The 20,643-nt window shown below is 42.0% G+C and overlaps 1 protein-coding gene across 1 annotated transcript; it reads left to right on the top strand.

Annotated features, from left to right (window-relative positions):
* The first annotated feature begins 2 nt into the window (after positions 1 to 2).
* Positions 3 to 13,588, top strand: POLR2F (RNA polymerase II, I and III subunit F). Its single transcript, XM_060777025.2, has 5 exons — positions 3 to 107; positions 6,717 to 6,786; positions 7,267 to 7,397; positions 11,158 to 11,229; positions 13,412 to 13,588. Exons 1-5 carry the CDS (start codon positions 88 to 90, stop codon positions 13,500 to 13,502), a joined length of 384 nt encoding a protein of 127 aa, XP_060633008.1. The 5' UTR covers positions 3 to 87; the 3' UTR covers positions 13,503 to 13,588.
* The last annotated feature ends 7,055 nt before the right edge of the window (positions 13,589 to 20,643 follow it).

Below are 20,643 nucleotides of genomic sequence, written 5' to 3'. Positions count from 1 at the left end.
GGCCTACGCCGGAAGTAGTCCCGCGCGCGGAAGATGCTTGCTTAAGCAGGAGCCGGTGGTGCGCGCGCCTTGCCTCATCGTGTCAACATGTCCGACAACGAGGATAAGTAAGCGAGCATGCCTCTGTGTCTGTGTTGGCGGCGAGGGAGGGAGAAGCGAAGGCCCCGGGGACCTGCCACCGGTAGGATAGCTGGGCCCGGCCCTAGGATTTGCAGTTGACTGAGAGCCGGCTCTACACCGGGCCTCGCACTGTGGCCCTCCAACTCCCAGAAACCTTCTCCAGCTTGCTCAGTAGTCAGGAATTCGGGGAGTTAGAGGCCCAAACAGCGGGGGTGTGAGGAGGCCTGCTCCACACTGCAGAATTAGTTCACTACACCACTGCCATGGCTCAGTGCTATGGAGTCCGGAGAGTTGTAGTTAGGTGAGGCACCAGGTCTCTTTGGCAGATAAAGCCAAAGTCCTTGTTATTTATTTATTTCGAACATTTTTACCCCGCCCTTCTCAACCCCTAGGGCAGTGTTTCTCAACCTGGGGGGGGGGGGGGGTCGCCAAAGACCACCAGAAAACAGTATTTTCTGTTGGTCATGGGGCTTCTCTGTGGGAGGTTTTCGCCCAATTCTATTGTTGGCGGGGTTCAGAATAATCTGAGTTTAGGTCAAATATAAATCCCAGAAACTACAACTCCCAAATGTCAAGATCTATTTTCACCAAACTCCACCAGTGTTCACAGTTGGGCATAATTGAGCATCTGAGTTTGGTCCAGATCTATCATTGTTTGAGTTCACAGTGCTCTCTGGATGTAGGTAAACTACAACTCCAAAACTCAAGGCCGGTGCCCACCAAACACTTCCAGTATTTTCTGTTGGTCATTGGAGCTCTGTGTGCCAAGTTTGGTTCAATTCCATCGTTTTTGGAGTTCAAGATGCTCTTTGAGTGTAGGTGGCCTACACATCCCAGCAGCTACAACTCCCAAATGAAAAATCAACCCCCCCCCCAACCCTACCTGTATTCAAATTTGGGCCTATCAGGTATTTGTGCCAGATTTGGTCCAGTGAATGAAAATATATCCTGCATATCAGATATTTACACTGCAATTCAGAACAGTAACAAAATTACAGTTATGAAATAGCAGCTAAAATAATGTTATGGCTGGGGGTCACCACAACATGAGGAACTGTATTAAGGGGTCGCAGCATTAGGAAGGTTGAGAACCACTGCCCTAGGGGGACTCAGGGCGGCTTCCAATTGGCAATAATTCAATGCCGCATCATAAAATACAAAATAGCAAATATAACAATTAAAAACATGAACATTAATAAATAAAGATTAAACAGTATACTTGCGATCCATTTAGCTGTTGGTGGCTATTTATCTAGCCATATACTAATGATTACTCCACTTAACTTATCCAAATCCACTTCCAAGCTATAGTCAAATATTATGAATTGTCCTTTAACCTAATTGCCCGAAGGCCTGGTATAAGTCTCAGGATTCCCTAGCACTGAGCCATGGCAGTTAGTGGTGCATTCAGCAGGCGTGGGCAAACATGAGCCTTCTACATGTTTTGGACTTTCTTTCCAACAATTCCTAACAGCCTCAGGCCCCTTCCTTTCCCCCTCTCAGCCGCTTAAGGAATTGTGGGAGTCCAAAACACCTGAAGGGTCCAAATTTGTTGACATGCATGAAGTTGTGGCTGGTGGCTTCCAGACCAGTAATAATAATAATAAATATTAATTTTCATTTATACCCCGCCACCATCTCCCCAATGGGGACTCAGAGCGGCTTACACAGGGCCAAGCCTGGACAACATATTACAGCAATAAAATCAAAACATAAACAACAAATGACAACATCAAAGCACATTAATAATAATAAGAAAAAAAGCAGTCTTAAAATAACATTCTAATAAACACAATCACAATAACGATAACAGTGGGCAGGCCACATGTACAGGATAAAACCATTTAAAAACTGTGATGAGATAAAATACGAGCAAGACTGGTAGATCTACTTCTAGTTTTAAGGAAGCTATTCAAGGCACTGAACATAGACCTCATCATACTAGAGATAAAATCCAATTTCTGCCTCTTGCAGAATTTAGGGACTTTAACAGTCTCACTAAACTACAAATCCCAGAATTCTGCAGGGGGAAGAAACCGGATTTGAAGTGGATTTTTTTCTCTAGTGTGACGAAGTGGCTAGTCCCAGGATTCCATAGCACTGAGCCATGGCCATTACAAAGTGCATTGCTTCTACAGTGTGGATACACCCTAAGGCTGGAGTCCTTCATCATAATAATAACAATAACAACTTTATTCTTGTATCACGCCAGCATCTCCCCGAAGAGACTCAGGGCTGCTTACAGATGGCACAAAGTGCCTAAAAATCAACATAAAAGTGAACACAATACAAAATACAATAAAATAAAACACTTGTACATATAAAATTCAGATTCAGTCAAGCTGCGATCCTCTAACCATGACAGTAAATTACTGGCACCATGGCCAGGGTGTAAACATTGAAATAAAATAAGTGCCATCTGCAGTAATGGAGAGAGGGCATGGGATTAGGTGCTTCATAAAACTGCATGAGATGCAACCAAGGTGCCCTTCCAGACAGGCCCTATAGCCCAGGATCTGATCCCAGGGTTTTGGTTTATCTCAGGTTATCTGGCAGTATGAACTCAACCAGTTTAAAGTAGAAAACCTGGGATCACATTCTGGGATATAGAACCTGTCTGGAAGGACCCCATGTCAGTTAAAGTGGAGTCAAAAGGACTGCCGGTACTGAGTCTTTTTATGCACACACAGAGGTAATATACCATTTTAAATACAGGCAGTCCCCGAGTTACAAACATCTGGCCTACAAATGACTCATACTTAAGAACAGGGGTGAGACAACAGGAAGTGAGAGAAATATACCCCTCAGAAGGGAAATTCACTCCTGAAAGAGCATCATGGGGAAAAGGTGTCTTTATCACCAATTCTTGTTTCCAGAACAAGCCCAATTTTTCACACTTCAATTATCACAGGGACGGAATGTGAGGTGAAATCTTCTTAATAGGGGGACATGAGAGAAGCCTCCTCGCAGGATTGCAAGACATCCGGGCGTCCCCTGGGCAACGTCTTCGTAGACGGCCGATTCTCTCAACCCAGAAGCAACCAGAGACGACTTGAAGCATGCAAACAAGGAAGCAAAACAACCAACGGTCCTTTTCAGGACCAACCATGACAATAATCGCACATGTTAGACGACATGATCACATCGGTCGCGCCAATCCCTGAGGAATACGAACATTTTATTGAAATAGTGAAAACCTGCTCACGGGCCTCTATACCGAGAGGCTGCAGAACCCACTACCTCCAGGGCATTACTCCTGAAACAGCCGCCTTGTTGGAAAACTATTACAGGCTCCACAACGAAGACCCATTCAGTGAGCAGACTCTTCAGGCAGCGCAGAGCATTGTGTCCTCCATCTCTGAAGCCAAGAAAGAACAGTGGATCAAGTTGATCACAGAGGTCGACATGGGTAGGAGCAGCCAGAAGGCGTGGAGGCTGCTGAGACGGCTGAGCAACGATCCCTCACAAACAAATACCCATGCCAACATAAAGGCAGATCAGATAGCACACCAACTTTTGAAGAATGGGAAACCCAACCTCGCCACCAAAGTAGGAAAGAAACCAATAGCCAGACAACCAGAGATTGAGAACAACAACCTCCATGAACCCTTTACATCTACTGAATTGGACATGGCTCTCAACAAATGTAAGAATGGCAAAGCAGCTGGCCTGGATGATCTACGGATGGAACAAATCAAGAATTTTGGTCCAAAAGCAAGGCGCTGGCTGCTGGAGCTGATGAACAACTGCACTGCATCCTGTCAGATCCCCAAAATCTGGAGGAAAGCAAGAGTCATCGCCATCTTGAAGCCAGGCAAAGACCGTAATGACCCAAAAAGCTACAGACCAATCTCCCTGTTGTGCCACCTCTACAAAGTTCTGGAAAGACTTATTTTGCATAGAATTATGGAAAATATAGACCCCTGTCTGATCCCACAGCAAGCTGGCTTCAGAAAAGGCAAAAGCTGCACATCGCAAGTGCTGAACCTGACCCAGCACATAGAAGATGGCTTTGAAAGGCAGCAGATCACAGGAGCTGTCTTCATAGACTTGTCAGCAGCCTATGATACTGTGAACCACCGCCTCCTCCTGAGAAAAATGTATAATATCACAAAGGACTACCACCTCACCCGCCTCATAGGAAATCTGCTACAAAACAGGAGCTTTTTTGTTGAGTTCCAGGGCCAGAGAAGCAGATGGCGGAAACAGAAGAACGGCCTGCCTCAGGGGAGTGTGCTTGCCCCATCCATGTTCAACATCTACACAAATGACCAGCCACTGCCAGAAGGGACAGAGAGTTTCATCTATGCTGATGATCGTGCCATTACTGCTCAAGCAGGGAGCTTTGAGATGGTAGAACAGAAGCTCTCCGAAGCTCTAGGTGCTCTTACTGCCTATTACAGGGAAAACCAGCTGATCCCTAATCCATCTAAAACACAGACATGCGCCTTTCACCTTAAGAACAGACAAGCATCCCGAGCTTTGAGGATTACCTGGGAAGGAATCCCACTGGAGCATTGCAGCGCACCCAAATACCTGGGAGTCACTTTGGACCGTACTCTGACCTACAAGAAGCACTGCCTGAACATCAAACAAAAAGTGGGCGCTAGAAACAACATCATACGAAAGCTGACTGGCACAACCTGGGGATCACAACCAGACACAGTGAAGACATCTGCCCTTGCGCTATGCTACTCTGCTGCTGAGTATGCATGCCCAGTGTGGAACACATCTCATCACACTAAAACAGTGGATGTGGCTCTTAATGAGACATGCCGCATTATCACGGGGTGTCTGCGCCCCACACCACTGGAGAAATTACACTGCTTAGCCGGTATTGCACCACCTGACATCCGCCGGGAAGTAGCAGCCAATAGTGAAAGGACCAAGGCAGAGACATCTCCAGCTCATCCCCTGTTTGGGTATCAGCCAGCACGTCAACGACTTAAATCAAGACATAGTTTTCTTAGATCTACAGAGACACTTGCTGGAACACCCCAGCAAGCGAGAGTCCAAAAGTGGCAGGCCCAAACCCAGCACCTCAATTCATGGGTGATACCAGATGAGAGACTCCCCCCTGGGCACTCAGAAGACTGGGCGACTTGGAAGGCACTGAACAGATTGCGCTCTGGCACCACGAGATGCAGAGCCAATCTTAAGAAATGGGGCTACAGGGTGGAATCCTCGGCATGCGAGTGCGGAGAAGAACAAACCACTGACCACCTGCTGCAATGCACCCTGAGCCCTGCCACATGCACGATGGAGGACCTTCTTGTGGCAACCTCAGAGGCACTCCAAGTGGCCAGATACTGGTCAAAGGACATTTAACCAAATACCAAATTTACAAAATCTGTGTGGTTTTTTTTTCTTTCTTTTTTTTCTTTTTCTTTTTAAACTCTGTGTTTGTTTTGCTCTGTTAGAATTGTAACACAATGGTTGCTGATGACACGATAAATAAATAAATAGGGGCACAGACAGGAAAACAAACACCACAATGTGTTAACCCTTCTCTATGCTATCCAAAGCTTGTTTATTTATGCATTCATTTATGGCTGGAGTTACACTTTAAAAATGCACCTGTTCTGACTTAAATACAAATTCAGCTTAAGAACAAACTTATAGAACCTATCTTGTTTGTAACTTGGGGTCACACACATAACTGAAAATATAGAAGATATATAATACCACAAATTGCAACAAAATAAGCAAAAGAAAACAAAACCTGAACAGTATCAAAAGGTACCCTTGTTACTCATACTCAGCCTCTATGTTTATTCCCTACCTTCAAATTTGACTTACAATTGTTGGGAAAACCACATATAATATTATCCTTTAATTATTCCTTTCTTACCTTACATCTGTATTCTAGGTGAGTGGCACCTAGAGTGGCAGTACTGTTACTGTTGCTATCATTATTACAAATATTGTTATTTTTAAAGGCCATTTCACTTGGTGTTTATTTTTATTGACTTAGGCTAATTTATGTTGTATATTCTATGTGTTTTGTTTTGCACTGTTGTCTTGTAAGCCACCCCAAGTCCCTCAGAGGAGATGGGGCAGGATATAAATTAAGTTTATTAGAACTGTAAACAGTGCTTTACAAGTAAAAGAACAACAAGCAAGCTCTCAGGTCTGCACTCTGATTAAGTCACAACACACAACAAAAAGGGAAAGGCAGTGAGTGATGGGATTATGTTCATCAGGTACTGCCTTATTTTTTTCTCCCCTCAAGACCACAGTTGGGATGGAAGTGAGGGCCTTTCATTTGCTAATAGGCCTAGGCATGATGGAGGTGTGATCAATATTGTCAACATTCTTTCAATTTTTGTGCTCTTGCTCCATGTAACTGGTTAGAATTTCCTTTTCCCACAATTTCAATAAGACCATTCAATAAGGTGTTGCATGCAACCCACAGATCTCTTTCCCCACACCCCATTAAGAAGACATATAAACGTTTTGCTGTTGGAGAAGGTTGAACACTATAAATGCTTGGGTATTAAGGGGATGCTGTTTTTGAAAATTAGCAAGAAAGTATTTGTACTTGAGACTATAGTAGGATTTGGCCTGTTGAAGGTTTTACATTTTTCACCCACCAGTTTTGATGGAGATGATTTTGATGATGTGGAAGAAGATGAAGGACTGGATGATTTAGAAAATGCCGAGGAGGTAAGTAACTTCAGAATGTGGAACATGAATGTCTATAAAATCACAGCACTTACTTACAGTATTCTGAATTTTCTTTAAAATGTGTGCATGCACATGTACACATTTTTACCAGGATATATTTGAACTGAGGAAGAAGGAATAGACAAAAAATAGGAAATACATCCATGTCTTCAGCATGAGACTGGATGGGTTTAGTAAATACTCATTCTTGCCAACTCCAAAACTCATAGGGTGATAGTGTTAGAAAGTGGATAGGAAACATGTCATGCACTGTTACATAAAAGTAGACATTTCTAGATTACTGCTAAAGCTTGACCACATATTTAATCAGAACTATATTTATCCGTCTTTCATTGTTTTATTTAATGTCCTTTATTTAAATTATCCGTAGAGTTAGAGTTTAATTTTCAAGCAATCCAATGGCTTACTTATATTATAATGCTGTTGATGTAAGTAACAGTTCCCTTTATTGTTCTACAGGAGGGTCAGGAAAATGTGGAAATTCTGCCATCTGGAGAACGGCAGCAGGCAAACCAGAAGAGGATCACTACCCCTTACATGACCAAATATGAGAGAGCCAGAGTTCTTGGTACCCGTGCACTCCAGATAGCGTAAGTACTTGGCCTGTATATGGAGTTAACAGATATTGCAAACAGATATTCTTCTCTATATGTTGAGATGCTTCCATCTCTGTGCCACACCTGGTACTGATTTCATCTTTTCTTTCTTCCCTTACAAAAGTTGCTTTTCCATTTGTTCAGACTGAACAGTATGGCTTTGATTATGTCCTGGAGAGTTCTATGCTTTCCCTCAATGTATCACGCATACCTGATTTCAGATTATATGGAAAAGTTCATCAAACTCATGTGTGCCCAGATGCACATGCAGTAGATTACCTGAAGAAGCAAGATACGCATAAATGGCAGTGGACAGTGGCTTTCATCAGCTGTAACTCTTTCGACCTTGGAAGTTTTTCATACAGTCTTGCAAAACTTCACATTAGCTCTGTTATTGCTTATTCTAGCTTGCCAGAAAATTCCAGTTTCTGAGATTATTCATAGAATTAAAAAAGTTGATATGTACGCATACTTCAAATTAGCAAGGAGAAAAATGTTAAAAATCTATGGCTGTATACTCACTCATATTTCTATGACTACAAAATAGACTGATAGTAACTCTAGTAGCTTCACACACATGACATACACCTTATTTGCTCTGATCTAATGCTTATCCTTTTTTGGCTAAATTACATACCCAAAATTAGGGTGCGCATTAGATTCGTGTGATATAGTAATCTTAGTGCTTAGCCAAAGCAAAGGGGAAGCTACTTCAGGAGCACCTGGAGCCCCTCTTTGAGCAACCTGATCTCTAATTGAATTGCATGGCTCAGTGCTATGCAGTGTCGGATTTGTAGTTTGGTGAGGCATCAACATTCTTTGCCAGTGCCCATGATCCCAAACAACAGCCTCCCATGACCCCATAGCATTGATCCAGGGGAGGTTTTGTTTTTGTTTTGTTTTTTGTCGTGTCAGGAGTGACTTGAGAAACTGCAAGTCGCTTCTGGTGTGAGAGAATTGGCCATCTGCAAGGACATTGTCCAGGGGATGCCTGGATGATTTGATGTTTTTATCATCCTTGTGGGAGGCTTCTCTCATGTCCCTGCATGACAAGCTGGAGCTGATAGAGGGAGCTCATCTGCCTCTCCTCAGATTCGAACCTGCGACCTGTCAGTCTTCAGCCCTGCCGGCACAGGGGTTTAACCCACTGCGCCACCGGGGGCTCCATCCAGGGGAGTTAAAGTGGATGGATTTATTCTACAGCACAGATGCACCCCAATGTTATTTTTTTTCATGGCTGAAAGTTTTGGTGTTTGAACACTTTTGTCTTTAAAGAAGGAATTATAAGTATGTAGCCACTGTAATGCACACTTTTTTTGACCAAATGACAAAGTTTTCACTTTTTGTCATTGCGCATTACCTTGAGTCGCATTCGGGGTTGAGAAAGGCGGGATACAAGTGTGATAAATAAATAAATAAATTTGCCAGCAGGTACTTTTTTTGGTGTCAGGGTTTTGAAAATTGAGGTGCGCATTAGATTTCATGGCTTATTAGACCTGAGTAAATATGAGTATAAGCTTTTTTCAAAGCTATGATTAGAACTTCTTAAAGTGGTGAAATTCAAAGCAAATAAACATTAGTTGTTAGTACAGGCCTCTATAATCACAGTAGGTAAACGATTTCATCAATATCTGGATATGTTTTTGTGTGCGCATAGTTTTATAAAACAGTTTATTTTTTCATCCATTCATTTTAAAATAAGTGATAGATGTGATCTGGACTTTAGAGTATTAATACTTTCCTCCTGATAATACAATCTACATATATAAAAGTCAAAGCCTGTTGCTAGGTGAAAAATTGACTATAGCTAGGTGAAGTGACCCTCCATGATGACACTGGTAAAAAAAAAGATAACATGTATGAAGGGGAAGGAGGAAAGAGCCACAAAGAGTGCCACGTTGCCATGGAGATATTGTGATGTAGGCCCTCTAAGAATTGGAGAAGGGAGGAAAGGGAGGGGGAAGAAGGAAGGAAAAAAGAAGGGAGGGTGGGAGTGTAAGGAAAGAGAAAAAGGAGGGAAGGAAGGAAGAAACAAAGGGAAAAGGCATGAGGGGAGGGAAAGAGGAGAAATGGAAGCAGGGCAACAGTGGGTATATATGCTAATTTAATATTTAAAAGGCCTGATGTCTCTGGCATATCTGTATTAGATAGGAGCTCCTGTTAAGACTTGCAACTGGGGTTCTCTTTGAGTGTATGAAATCACAATTCTTCCAGTTCAGTAGGGAAAGTTGATAAAGAACCCATGACATGAAGTACTGAAAACATGATTCCACTTACGCTCCTTCAAACTTGGGAGTATTTGAAGTCGTCCCGTCCCCCCCAACCACCATTTTGAAGAGACTGGAGGGGAAAGACTGATTTTCTTGGCTTAAAAATTGGCATTTTGAAACATTGGTCAGAGAAAATGGAAATAAATATCCTTATTCAGTGCTTACTAGTATCTTCCATCTAGAGCTTTAAGAAAACACGCAGAATCAATATAGTGCCACGCCTTGAGCTGTATCTGTGCCTTAACAGGAGCTTTGACCCTGCAGAAATTAAAAACAACATGGCAAGCGTTGAGCCACATTCCTCCCTGAAGTTAGTAGAAATCCCATTGCTTTGATAAGACAACTGACACTTGTTTGCTGGCATCTCTTAGAATATCGAGTTTGTTTTTAAAATAAATAAAAAAGAATGCTGTGCTTGTTTGAGAATTACACCACTTGGTTTATTTATTTTAAACTCTTAAATCTCATCTGATGAAAAAGGTACCCTGTTTAAAAATGTACATATGCCTTGAATGGTGTGAATATTTAAATACTCCATGGTTTTGTATAGTTCTGTGTCTGCTGTGCAAGGCATAGACCAGGGTGTCTTAAACCTTTTCCACTGCTGACTCCTTTCCACCTGAGAAATTTTTGTGTGACCTCCCGGAATATAGGTATATAATATAGGGAGAAAATTTAATGATAATCAGCATTTGCAAATCTTGCTAAGTAGGCTGGTTTTCTTTTTTGTGGAGTACAGTTGTGCATTTTTCCCGGAGTCCACTGTGAACACTGCTAACAGATTTGGGTAAATGGGCAATATTCAGAAAACTTTTACTATTGCCAGTTTTTTGACCCCAACATTGAGCTAAGATAGCCCTATTTGAGGTCAGGGCCCACAGTTTAAGAAGCAGTTATGTAGACATCCGTTTTGTTCCTTATATGCTTCCAGTGGGTAGCCAAAGTAGTGCTGTTCCTCATGACATTCAGAGTTTAAATTTGTTGTAACTGCTTCAAATCTGGATTCTAGGATTATTTTTACACTAATTTTCCAAGTCTTTAAAGAGTATTTTTATATGTTTTAAAAACTTTTTAATGTGTTCATCGCCTGGGGAGACCTTTGTGGGCTGGGAGGCAAAACAGAAATAGTTTTAATCAATTCTTTTTCATATCACATGGATGTCAGTGTGGTGTTTGCCTGATCTAATTGCCTCTCATTCTTGCTGCATGACTACGCCATAGCTTTCTGTCTTTGTACATAGTTGCAGTGATGTTTTTAATTTACATTTACTTTTATTCAGTTTAAATAAAACAATAAAACAAATTCTAAAAGTTTTACATTGCATCAATTGAAATGACAACAAGCATACATATGAAAAAATTGGGTCAGCTGAAAAATGAGAAAATAGGATAATAAAAAGTCAGGGGAAAATAAAATGTTGGCCTAAGGGTGAAGCTTTCCAGTAACTGCCTAAAATTAATAGAATGGTTTTCTTCCTACTCAGCATGTGTGCCCCAGTGATGGTAGAGCTGGAGGGAGAGACAGACCCGTTGCTGATTGCAATGAAAGAGCTCAAGTAAGTTGGAGCCATTTGAATGATTTGTCACAGAATATCACTCACTCTTTACCTTTTTCTGTCTGTGTGTGAAATCGACATGCTGGGAACCAGATCAAGGATTTGTGCATTCACCCTGCCCTGCCGGTCACCATCCTTATTCCCTCCTACCCATATAGGCTCCTAAATTCTATAAAACCTTGGTTTTTCTCAGTTCTTAATTTCTTGGGAAATGTCCACTATTAGGGAAGATCCCCCACTCCAAATGTTTGCTCCCGATTCATGAAGAATGTCAAGCAATGCGTCTATATTGTACAATTATTATTATTATTATTATTATTATTATTATTATTATTATTATTTGTGGTATTTATATACCGCCCTTCTCAATCCCGAAGGGGATTTAGGGTAGTTCACAGTGTTCGCAATTAACAATTTGATACCACTTTAACTGCCATTACTTCCTTCTATGGAATCATGGGAACTGTAGTTGTACAAGGCCTTTAATGCAGTGGTTCTCAACCTTTGGGTCCACAGGTGTTTTTGCCTACAACGCCCAGAAATCCCAGCCAGTTTACCAGCTGTTAGGATTTCTGGGAGTTGAAGGCCAAAACATCTAGGGACCCACAGAGTGAGACGGCTGCTTTAACATATTTCTGTCAGATTGATGGTGCCTCACCAACTACAACTTCTAGGGCTCCATACCATTGAGCCATGGCATTTAAAGTGTTGTCAAAATGCTTTAATTCTACAGTATAGATACACCCAAGGGCAGTGATGGAGGGGCAGGAGAGGAGGGGAGCTAATGCACTCACCACCTCTCTTACGTGTTGACTACAAAAAAGTGGAACAACTAAAGTAGGTGCCTTTAAGTTCCAATAGAGAGCTTGTACTATAGTGAATCACGCTATATCGATTCTGTCTTGTAATTATACTTGCATATTTAAAATGAAGGAATAGCTAACAGGATATTGTTACATCTATAAATCTTTTTAGGTTTTTATACAAAATTCTGTATGGCTGTTCTGATGTCTTTTTTGTTCAGAAATCTAACTAGTAAACGTTTGGCTTTTCTGTAGTTTCTGTTTCTGCCACTGTGAAACCAACAGGGCTAGCACTGATCTGTATTTAGAATTTAACGCTTAATTGATTTGAAAGTCTCAGTGCCAATATCTGCCTTATTCATCAGTTTGGACAAGACTTTCAGAAAATTGCACTTCTATAGAATGACTAGATTTGTGAGATTAATGTCATGCATTACAGCAGAAATGACAAGAAATAGCACACTCAAAAAGTCAGTTCCTGTTCCTTTGCATTTGTACACATCCTTCCTTCCTTCCTTAGGGTTTGGCTTTCTTCCTAAAATGAGCTCTAGCTCTCATTTTCCATATAATTGAACATTTGTACATTCATGTCTGCGTAACTTCATGGAACCAAGTTTGCATAGTCCGAGAGCTGCATTATCCAATTGTTTTAGTGTTCAAGTCATATGGAAGCTGACAGTCATTGCCTAATGCCTCCAATAGGAGATCATGAAAGGAGACTGCCTGGCAGAGATGACATTTTGTATACAGCCTTGGGCCACTGTAACAAATTCTTGTAATTTTTAGAGATTTCCTCCTTTTTACTTTTCATGTGCTGCAAGATTATAAACCTGATGTCCTGGACGAAGTCCAAGCTGGATAATTACATTGTTGACCTAAAAAGTTGTATTTAGATTAAAGTGGATTTGAATTTCTTTTCTTTTAAATCTAAATTGTCGTCCACGTCTCCAAAAGCTTCTAATGGCTATAGTATTTTACTCAGAGTTGGGGTTGCTTCTGTGATTTGTTAAGTGTGTGACTGTTTTAAATTCTATGTTACAAAGGGTGTTATAGTTTTCAGTTCTTTCCTTTCCCTGATCACTGTTTTTCCTTTGGTCATGATTCAGGACTAGTTAGCACAGAGTATCTCCTGCTCAGCTTTAAAGGAGAGGGAAACACTGCATGTAAGAGGTTTTTTATAAGTGTTCAGTGTCGTTCTACTTACCTGTGTACCTCTGGGCCAAAGCCTCTACAACAGTGGTTCTCAACCTGTGGGTCCCCAGATGTTTTGACCTACAACTCCCAGAAATCCCAGCCAGTTTACCATGCACAGGTTGAGAACCACTGCTCTATGACATGATTAACACTTGACCTCTTCTGTCTGTCTTTTCTCCTTGCAGAGCTCGGAAGATTCCCATAATTATCCGCAGGTACCTGCCAGATGGAAGCTACGAAGATTGGGGCGTAGATGAACTAATTATCACAGATTGATCTGTGCTCCAACCTCACCTTTATTGCAGATTCTAAAAATATTTTATTTTTGTGTAAATAAATAATAAAATTCCACTATACATTGATTCTTGGATGTTAATTCTGAGGGAAGGGCATAGTTTTCCTTTTTCTGTTTTAGTCTATTGCAATGCAGCGTGTATTTCTTGTGGCATTTAATCTGTGGCTGCCTTAACTAAGCAACATAAAGTGCCGTTTAAACACTGCATCTGTGACCTATGGCGGGGAGAGAAGAACAGCTTCCTCTATATTTGTCTGTGACCATCATGGTATACCTAAATGATTTTAAAGTGATCCTGCAGCTGCCAGGCTTCCAGATGCCTTCTAAGGCGATTGAGGGACACCTTCCTCACCCCCCTCTGACTTGCAGCCTTTTCCAGGGGCCTGTAGTAGCGAAGACATTTCTGTTGCCCGCCAGCAGACAGACATGCCATTGTGCCCATGAGCAAGTTGCCTTGGAAACCCCCCAATTTCCCCTCTGATCAAGGCTGGCTCTGTGGGCTTCTCAGGAGTATCACAGAGCGACTCTCATCAAATCTCCCATTGTTCCCTGCTCCTGCCCTGGCTTCTTATCAGTCAACAGGATCCCCTTACAGTGGCCGTAGCGCAGCAGGAAATACAGTTGCTTAGATGGGTCGCTACCTAGTGAGACTTTGCCTGACATGCATGGGTATCCTCTATGCTAGAAGGCAGGTATCAGTGCACCTCTTTCCCACCACCTCAGTGTCAGCCTTGCTCAAAATATATTTGGCCTTTTCATTCCAAAGTATTACAGTGGCCCTTACGCAGCAGGAAGGGTGGTTCTTCAAACTTTTATTATATTGAATCTCACTGTATCAAGGAAAGAGTATTGTATAAAAGACAAAATAAAGAAGAGCATTGTACAAACATGCACCAGCAATATTTAAAACATAAAAGCTCTTTCTTTGGTAGATCTTTTAGTTTGTTGCAGAGAGGTCTTGAGGCACCTTATGGCCTAGCACAATTCTTCAGCTCTTTTTTCTGTTGTAATGTGAACAATGGTAGATACCATACTTTAAGTGGAATTCATACATGCCTTTTACATTGAACAAGCATAACAAATTTAAAAATAATAAAGGATTTATTTCGTATCAAAAACATTACATACATTAAGTATAAAACTGATAAAAAAAATAGAAGGGGCACAAGCAGCTAAATATTTTTTTGCCAAAACCAGGCAACAGTGATCGCATTGTCTATAACTTTAAACAATTCTTCCTCTGTACATGAGGCAGGGCATTGTGGACAAGCATAAAGGTGTGGAGTTGTCTGTTCTGCTCCACAGTTGCACAAGGTGGAGGATTCTTTTAGATAGTTCAATTTTGCCAGGTTGTCTTGATCTGCCTATTCCACTTCTGAGTTTGTTCAGGGACTCCCAAGTTGCCCATTCTTAGTTTGCCCCTAGAGGAAGACCCTCGTGGGGGGCCATCCAATTGGGTTTTCCTGGTTTAGCTGCCCAGAGGGATTCTCTTGCTGTTGCTGGGGGAACAGCCACTTCCTGTCACTCATGGGGGGGTGGGGGAGCTAGCTAGCTAGCTTGTAGAGTTTATCAACAGGTCTAGGTTTGAGACACCCTTTGATTATTCTGCATGTTTCAGAATTAATAAAGGATATTATCTTTTATAAAGATATACAGTAAACAAATATCTTTCTGGAAATCTGTAAAAAAAAATGGACTAAGGATACTGTAAATTGGCAACAAAAATCTGTGCAAATTGAGACCCAACTGGTGCTCCCTGAGAAAAAAAAATCCCAAAGGTAGAGTTTCAGAATTGGAACAACAAAAAAGTTTGCTTTTGCTCTTGCCAACTGTTAAAAGTGTAAATGACAGAATACAGGGACGTTATATACTGCTCTCTGTGTTTATTGAGGTACACAAGGTAAGCATTTCTTAAGGTATGCCAGATCCAGCTTGATAACTACTAAAAAGGCCAATGGGAACACCTTAAACTGGGTTTGCAAATAAATGAAAGCCAATGTAGACAGTCCAGCATTTGAGTAATATGACCTCTGCTAGACAAAACCTCAAGTAGGTAAACAGGCACATTCTGCACTACCTGGAGTTTCCAGCCGAAACCAGGTCATCTTTATCCCAGAGGATGAGTTATAAGTGGCAAGTTGGCTGAAATTGGTAGGAGATACTTCTGGATGCAGCCACAACATGACAGTGAAATTGCAATGGAAAGTCAAGGAGTACTCCCCAGACTACAGCTGACCTTTAAGGGACGAGCAACCCTATGAGGAATTGGTAATGCAATCCTTGATTTGGTACTCGCCTTAATCTTACTGGTCTTCATCTAGTCAAGTGCATAGATTCCAAGTCATATTACCTGGAATCTGTATAGGGAATATGTTACTTACACATTTGATATCAATATGATGCTAGAATTGAGATGCATCACCACTGCAAATATCCCTAAAGACTTACTGGATAAAGCAGCTTTTTTAAAAACTCAGGGCAGACTAATTTTAAAATCCGATAGCTAAGAGTCTTCTGTGTTTAAAAACACACACTTGTACTTCGTTATGGCCTCTACCATTTCTCCAAGGAGTATTATAGGTCATTATCTGCAATGGGTTAAACCCTTGTGCTGGCAGGACTGCTGACCGATAGGTCAGCAGTTTGAATCTGGGGAGAGTGGGTTGAGCTCCCTCTGTCAGCTCCAGCTCCCCATGCAGGGACTGAAAGAAACCTCCCACAAGAATGGTAAAACATGAAATATCCGGCCATCCAATGGGCAACGTCCTTGCAGGTGGTCAATTCTCTCACACCAGAAGCTACTTCCAGTTCCTCAAGTCGCTCCTGGCATGAAAAACAAATCTGCACAATCTTGCCACATCACTGGAACAGAATCCTCTTGCAAACAACATGCTCAAGTGTATTACATCCCAGCAATATTCCATTGGTCTTCCACATTTGTAGGTTTGATTAGTTGCAAATTTAATTTCAAATGTTCTTTCTAAAAATCTCTAGATTTCCCAAGTGACACTAGTTATCTTCCACCTGAAGTTGACCATAAAGTTGAGCTGGAGGACCTAGGTATTGCTAGTGAGGTGGTCTCTCAAGTAAAATGATGGTGGGTATGTCCCTAGTCCCCAGCAAATATGAATGGCAGATTGTAGCAGGTTTCATATTTAGAGGCAGAAATTCACAGGTCATAACAATTGCTGTCCATTCCAAATAACCAAATCTTTCCCCACACCACACCACGCACATTCACTTGCATGGAAAACAAATGGTTGAGGTTTTTTTTTTTTTTGGTCGTGTCAGGAGCAACCTGAGAAAATGCAAGTCGCTTCTGGTGTGAGAGAATTGGCCATCTGCAAGGATGTTGCCCAGGGAACACCCGGATGATTAGATGTTTTACCATCCTTGTGGGAGGCTTCTCTCATGTCCCTGCATGAGGAGCTAGAGCTGATAGAGGGAGCTCATCCGCCTCTCCCCGGATTTGAACCTGTGACCTGTCAGTCCTCAGTCCTGCCGGCACAGGAGTTAACCCACTGCACCACCGGGGGCTCAATGGTTGAGTAAAATACCTTGAATCATAGAATCACAGAGTTGGAAGAAAACTCATGGGCCATCAAGTCCAACCCCCTGCCAAGAAGTAGGAAAATCGCATTCAAAACACCCCCGACAGATGGCCATCCAGCCTCTGTTTAAAAGCCTCCAAAAAGGATCTTCCACCAGTATCTGGTGCAGAGAGTTCCATCATTGAACAGCTCTCACAGTCAGGAAGTTCTTCCTAAAGTTCAGGTGGAATCTCCTGTCCTGTAATTTGATTGATTGATCAGCCTGCTGAATGCGTTGCTTGTGATATGTGAGGCTTTTGCCAAATGCATTAAGCCCACACCTGTCCAGATTGCTATGAAAGACTGGGCTTTATTTGGCAAAGTGGACTCTGAATAGATTTCAATATCCCACTGCATATCCTTCATTTCCAGTTACCAGTTACCTTGAGAAACAGTAATACAGAAAGGGATGTTTGTTTGTTTTTTTTAAAAACAGGATTGTGTTTTCTTGTGGATACCCACAATGTAGACAAGTTAAAGTCAAAAGTCAACAGATCTTTCCACCTTCTCTTCCTGCCGTTTCTTTCCTTCTGATATTCTATTGCTTGCTTTTGCTTTTTCCACCCAGCAATTAGATAAAAGAGGAACAGATCAGTCTTTTTGGAGATGTGAATTATGTTTTGTATCACTTTTGCAATTAGGCTGAAGGCCGCATGTAGTTCTAACGCCACAGGTTGCCCAACAGTGCTCTCGTCTTAGGTGCAAAAGGAATGTAGGGATGGGAATTGTATGTGTTCTAAGGAGTGGTTTCAGGGGGCAATTTTGTGAAATGGCACTTAAAGGGATATGATAACCAGCTGTCAACAAGAGCAAGCATTAAAACCACAAGGAATGTGCTGTGGGCTCACAGCAAAACTTGCCAATAAAAGGTTAATCTGTGGAGTTGCAGCTTACAAGGCTCCTTGCCCCTCCCTGCTCCCCCGGCGTTTAATCACGTTGGCGTGATGAAATTTCAGTAATGAAATGCGCCTTTGTGTGATCATTTTGGCATCCGCAATGGAGCGCGGGAGTCGTTTTCTTGGTCCACTAAAAAAATAGCTTCTTTGTTTTAATAGTCCCCATTCCCCCCCAAGCCTTGCATCTGTATCAGATACAATTAAAGGGATAGCAAAGGACTCTGCGCCAGCTCCCACCAGACTGCAAAGGGAATGTGCATCTTCTTTGTGTCCAATGTGGAAGCTGGTGGGTGCCGGATCCTGCTTTTGCTGCAAAGACAGAAACCTAGTTGTTGGCACTAAACGTGGGGAGCTAGTGATTAAGAGAACACATCACGGCCGCTACCACTTCCTTAGCCAGACTTCTTTGGGGGGAAATGCAGGAATCCCTTGGGCCAGTTTTCCTTGTGTCCCTTAGGCGTGGTTCCTTGTAACCTTCAACAAATCTTGTTTGGCTCTTTGTTGTGCCATCTCCTAATCCAAATCTCAACTACAGTTCCTTAGACCTACCCCAAAAGCTAGATGCAGACTGTTACTCTACTCCAGGTATCACAATGCGATTTTCTCATTGACATTTTGTTCCTTTTATTCAACATTATTGGAAGGCAAATATTTGCTTATATTGACTCAATGCTAGACTTACTATCTTAATTTGCTCTGCCCTTATTTTTTACTTTATATTGAGGGAACAATTTCCAAAAAAGTAGCTTTATTGTTCTGTTTCAGCTGAACCAGAGTCTTGAAGACCTTGGAGTGGGCTCTACCAATTTGTCTGGTCTTGAAATCTTCATGAAAGCTCTTCCCTAGGTCCTTTATGTCAAAACAAGGCTATTGGACAGCTAGAAGGCAGAGGCCTCTCTCTGTCATGGCATCATATTTTTGAGTACTGAAGCTCAACTACCACTAATGATACTGTTAGATCGACCTACCCATGAGTAAGAACTATTGGACTGGATTGTGCTGTTGAGAATATAAGAAGAATCATGATGGATCAGACCAAAAGCCTCTCTAGCCCTGCATTTGTTCACGTAGAGATCAAGGTAAAGGTAAAGGTTTTCCACCGAGATTAACTCTAGCCGTGTCCAAGTCTGGTGGGTGGTGCTCGTCTCCATTTCTAAGCCGAAGAGCTGGCGTTGTCCATAGACACCTCCAAGGTCATGTGGCCAGCATGACTGCATGGAGCACCTTTACCTTTCTGCTGGAGCGGTACCTATTGATCTAGTCACATTTGCATGTTTTCGAACTGCTAGGTTGGCAGAAGCTGGGGCTAATATCGGAAGCCCACCCCGTCCCCCTGATTCAAATTGCTGACCTTTTGGTCAGCAAGTTCAGCAGCTCAGTGGTTTAACCAGCTATGCCACCAGGGGCTCTGGTGGGATCAAACACTTATCTGTATTTACTTATGCAAAAACTAATATACAGAGGCATCATATCATATGAACATATACTGTATATTCTGGTGTATAAGACTACTTTTTAACCCAAGAAAATCTTCTCAAAAGTCATGGGTCGTCTTATACGCGGGAGTAGTCTTATACGTGGGAGTCGTCTTATAAGTTGGAGTAGCCTTATGCATGGGAGTAATCTTATACATGGGAACAGTCTTATATGCGGGAGCAGTCTTATACGCTGCACTATATGGCAACGTAGAAAGAGGCAAAGAGTTGCAAGCTGCAACAAATGACAATGTAGAGACCAAAACAAAGTCGTTTAGTCAGTTTAGAATCACTTAGGGCTCTTTCATGGTGTGTGTTGGAAGAGGGGTAGTCTTATATGGTGAGTATATCCCAAGCTCTATATATTAACTGGGAAAGTTGGGGGTCATCTTATACGCCCAGTCGTCTTATATGCCAGAATATACAGGTATCTATTATTGCTAGTATCCTTCCTGAAATTGTCCCAATCTACTTTTAAAGTCACCCAAGTTGAGGGCCATCACTACATTCTGATGTGCTGATTTCCAGTTTAACTACTCACTAATGGAATAAGTACTTCCTTTTACCAGTCTTAAAAAGAAGGACAGAAGGGGAAGAAGGAGGAGGAGGAGGAGGAGGAGGAGGAGGAGGAGGAGAAGAATGATGGCAGCACCTTTAAGACTAATTAGTTTTTATTTTCACATGAGCATTTGTGGATATGAATGCACTTCTTCAGATGCAGGACCAAGTGGTATGAAGGCCTCAGGTATCATTTCAGTCCTAAATCTCCCACCATTTATTTTCAATGGATGACCATGAGTTCTTGTAGAATTAATGGGAAAGCAGCAAGCTTTGTTAGTTCTCCTTCCTCCATGAATTGAACAAGTTCCTTCAGTTTTACTAATTGGATAACCAAAGGAGTGGATTTTACTACTTTGAGCTGTTACTCTCCAGTGAAAGAACCTACAGAAATTCTTCTTATAATTTTGTTTTCATGTCAGGAGTGACTTGAGAAACTGCAAGTCACTTCCGGTGTAAGAGAATTGGCCATCTGCAGGGACATTGCCTAGGGGACGCAATGTCTTGATATTTTACCATCTTTGTGGGAGGCTTCTCTCATGTCCCCACATGGGGAGCTGGAGCTGACAGAGGGAGCTCATCTGCACTGTCCCCGGATTCAAA

The sequence above is a fragment of the Anolis sagrei genome, chromosome 5, assembly GCF_037176765.1.
Source record: "Anolis sagrei isolate rAnoSag1 chromosome 5, rAnoSag1.mat, whole genome shotgun sequence".
Taxonomy (NCBI): Eukaryota; Metazoa; Chordata; class Lepidosauria; order Squamata; family Dactyloidae; genus Anolis; species Anolis sagrei.
Note: the sequence above shows the minus strand (reverse complement) of the source record. Positions and strands in the feature narration are given on the sequence as shown.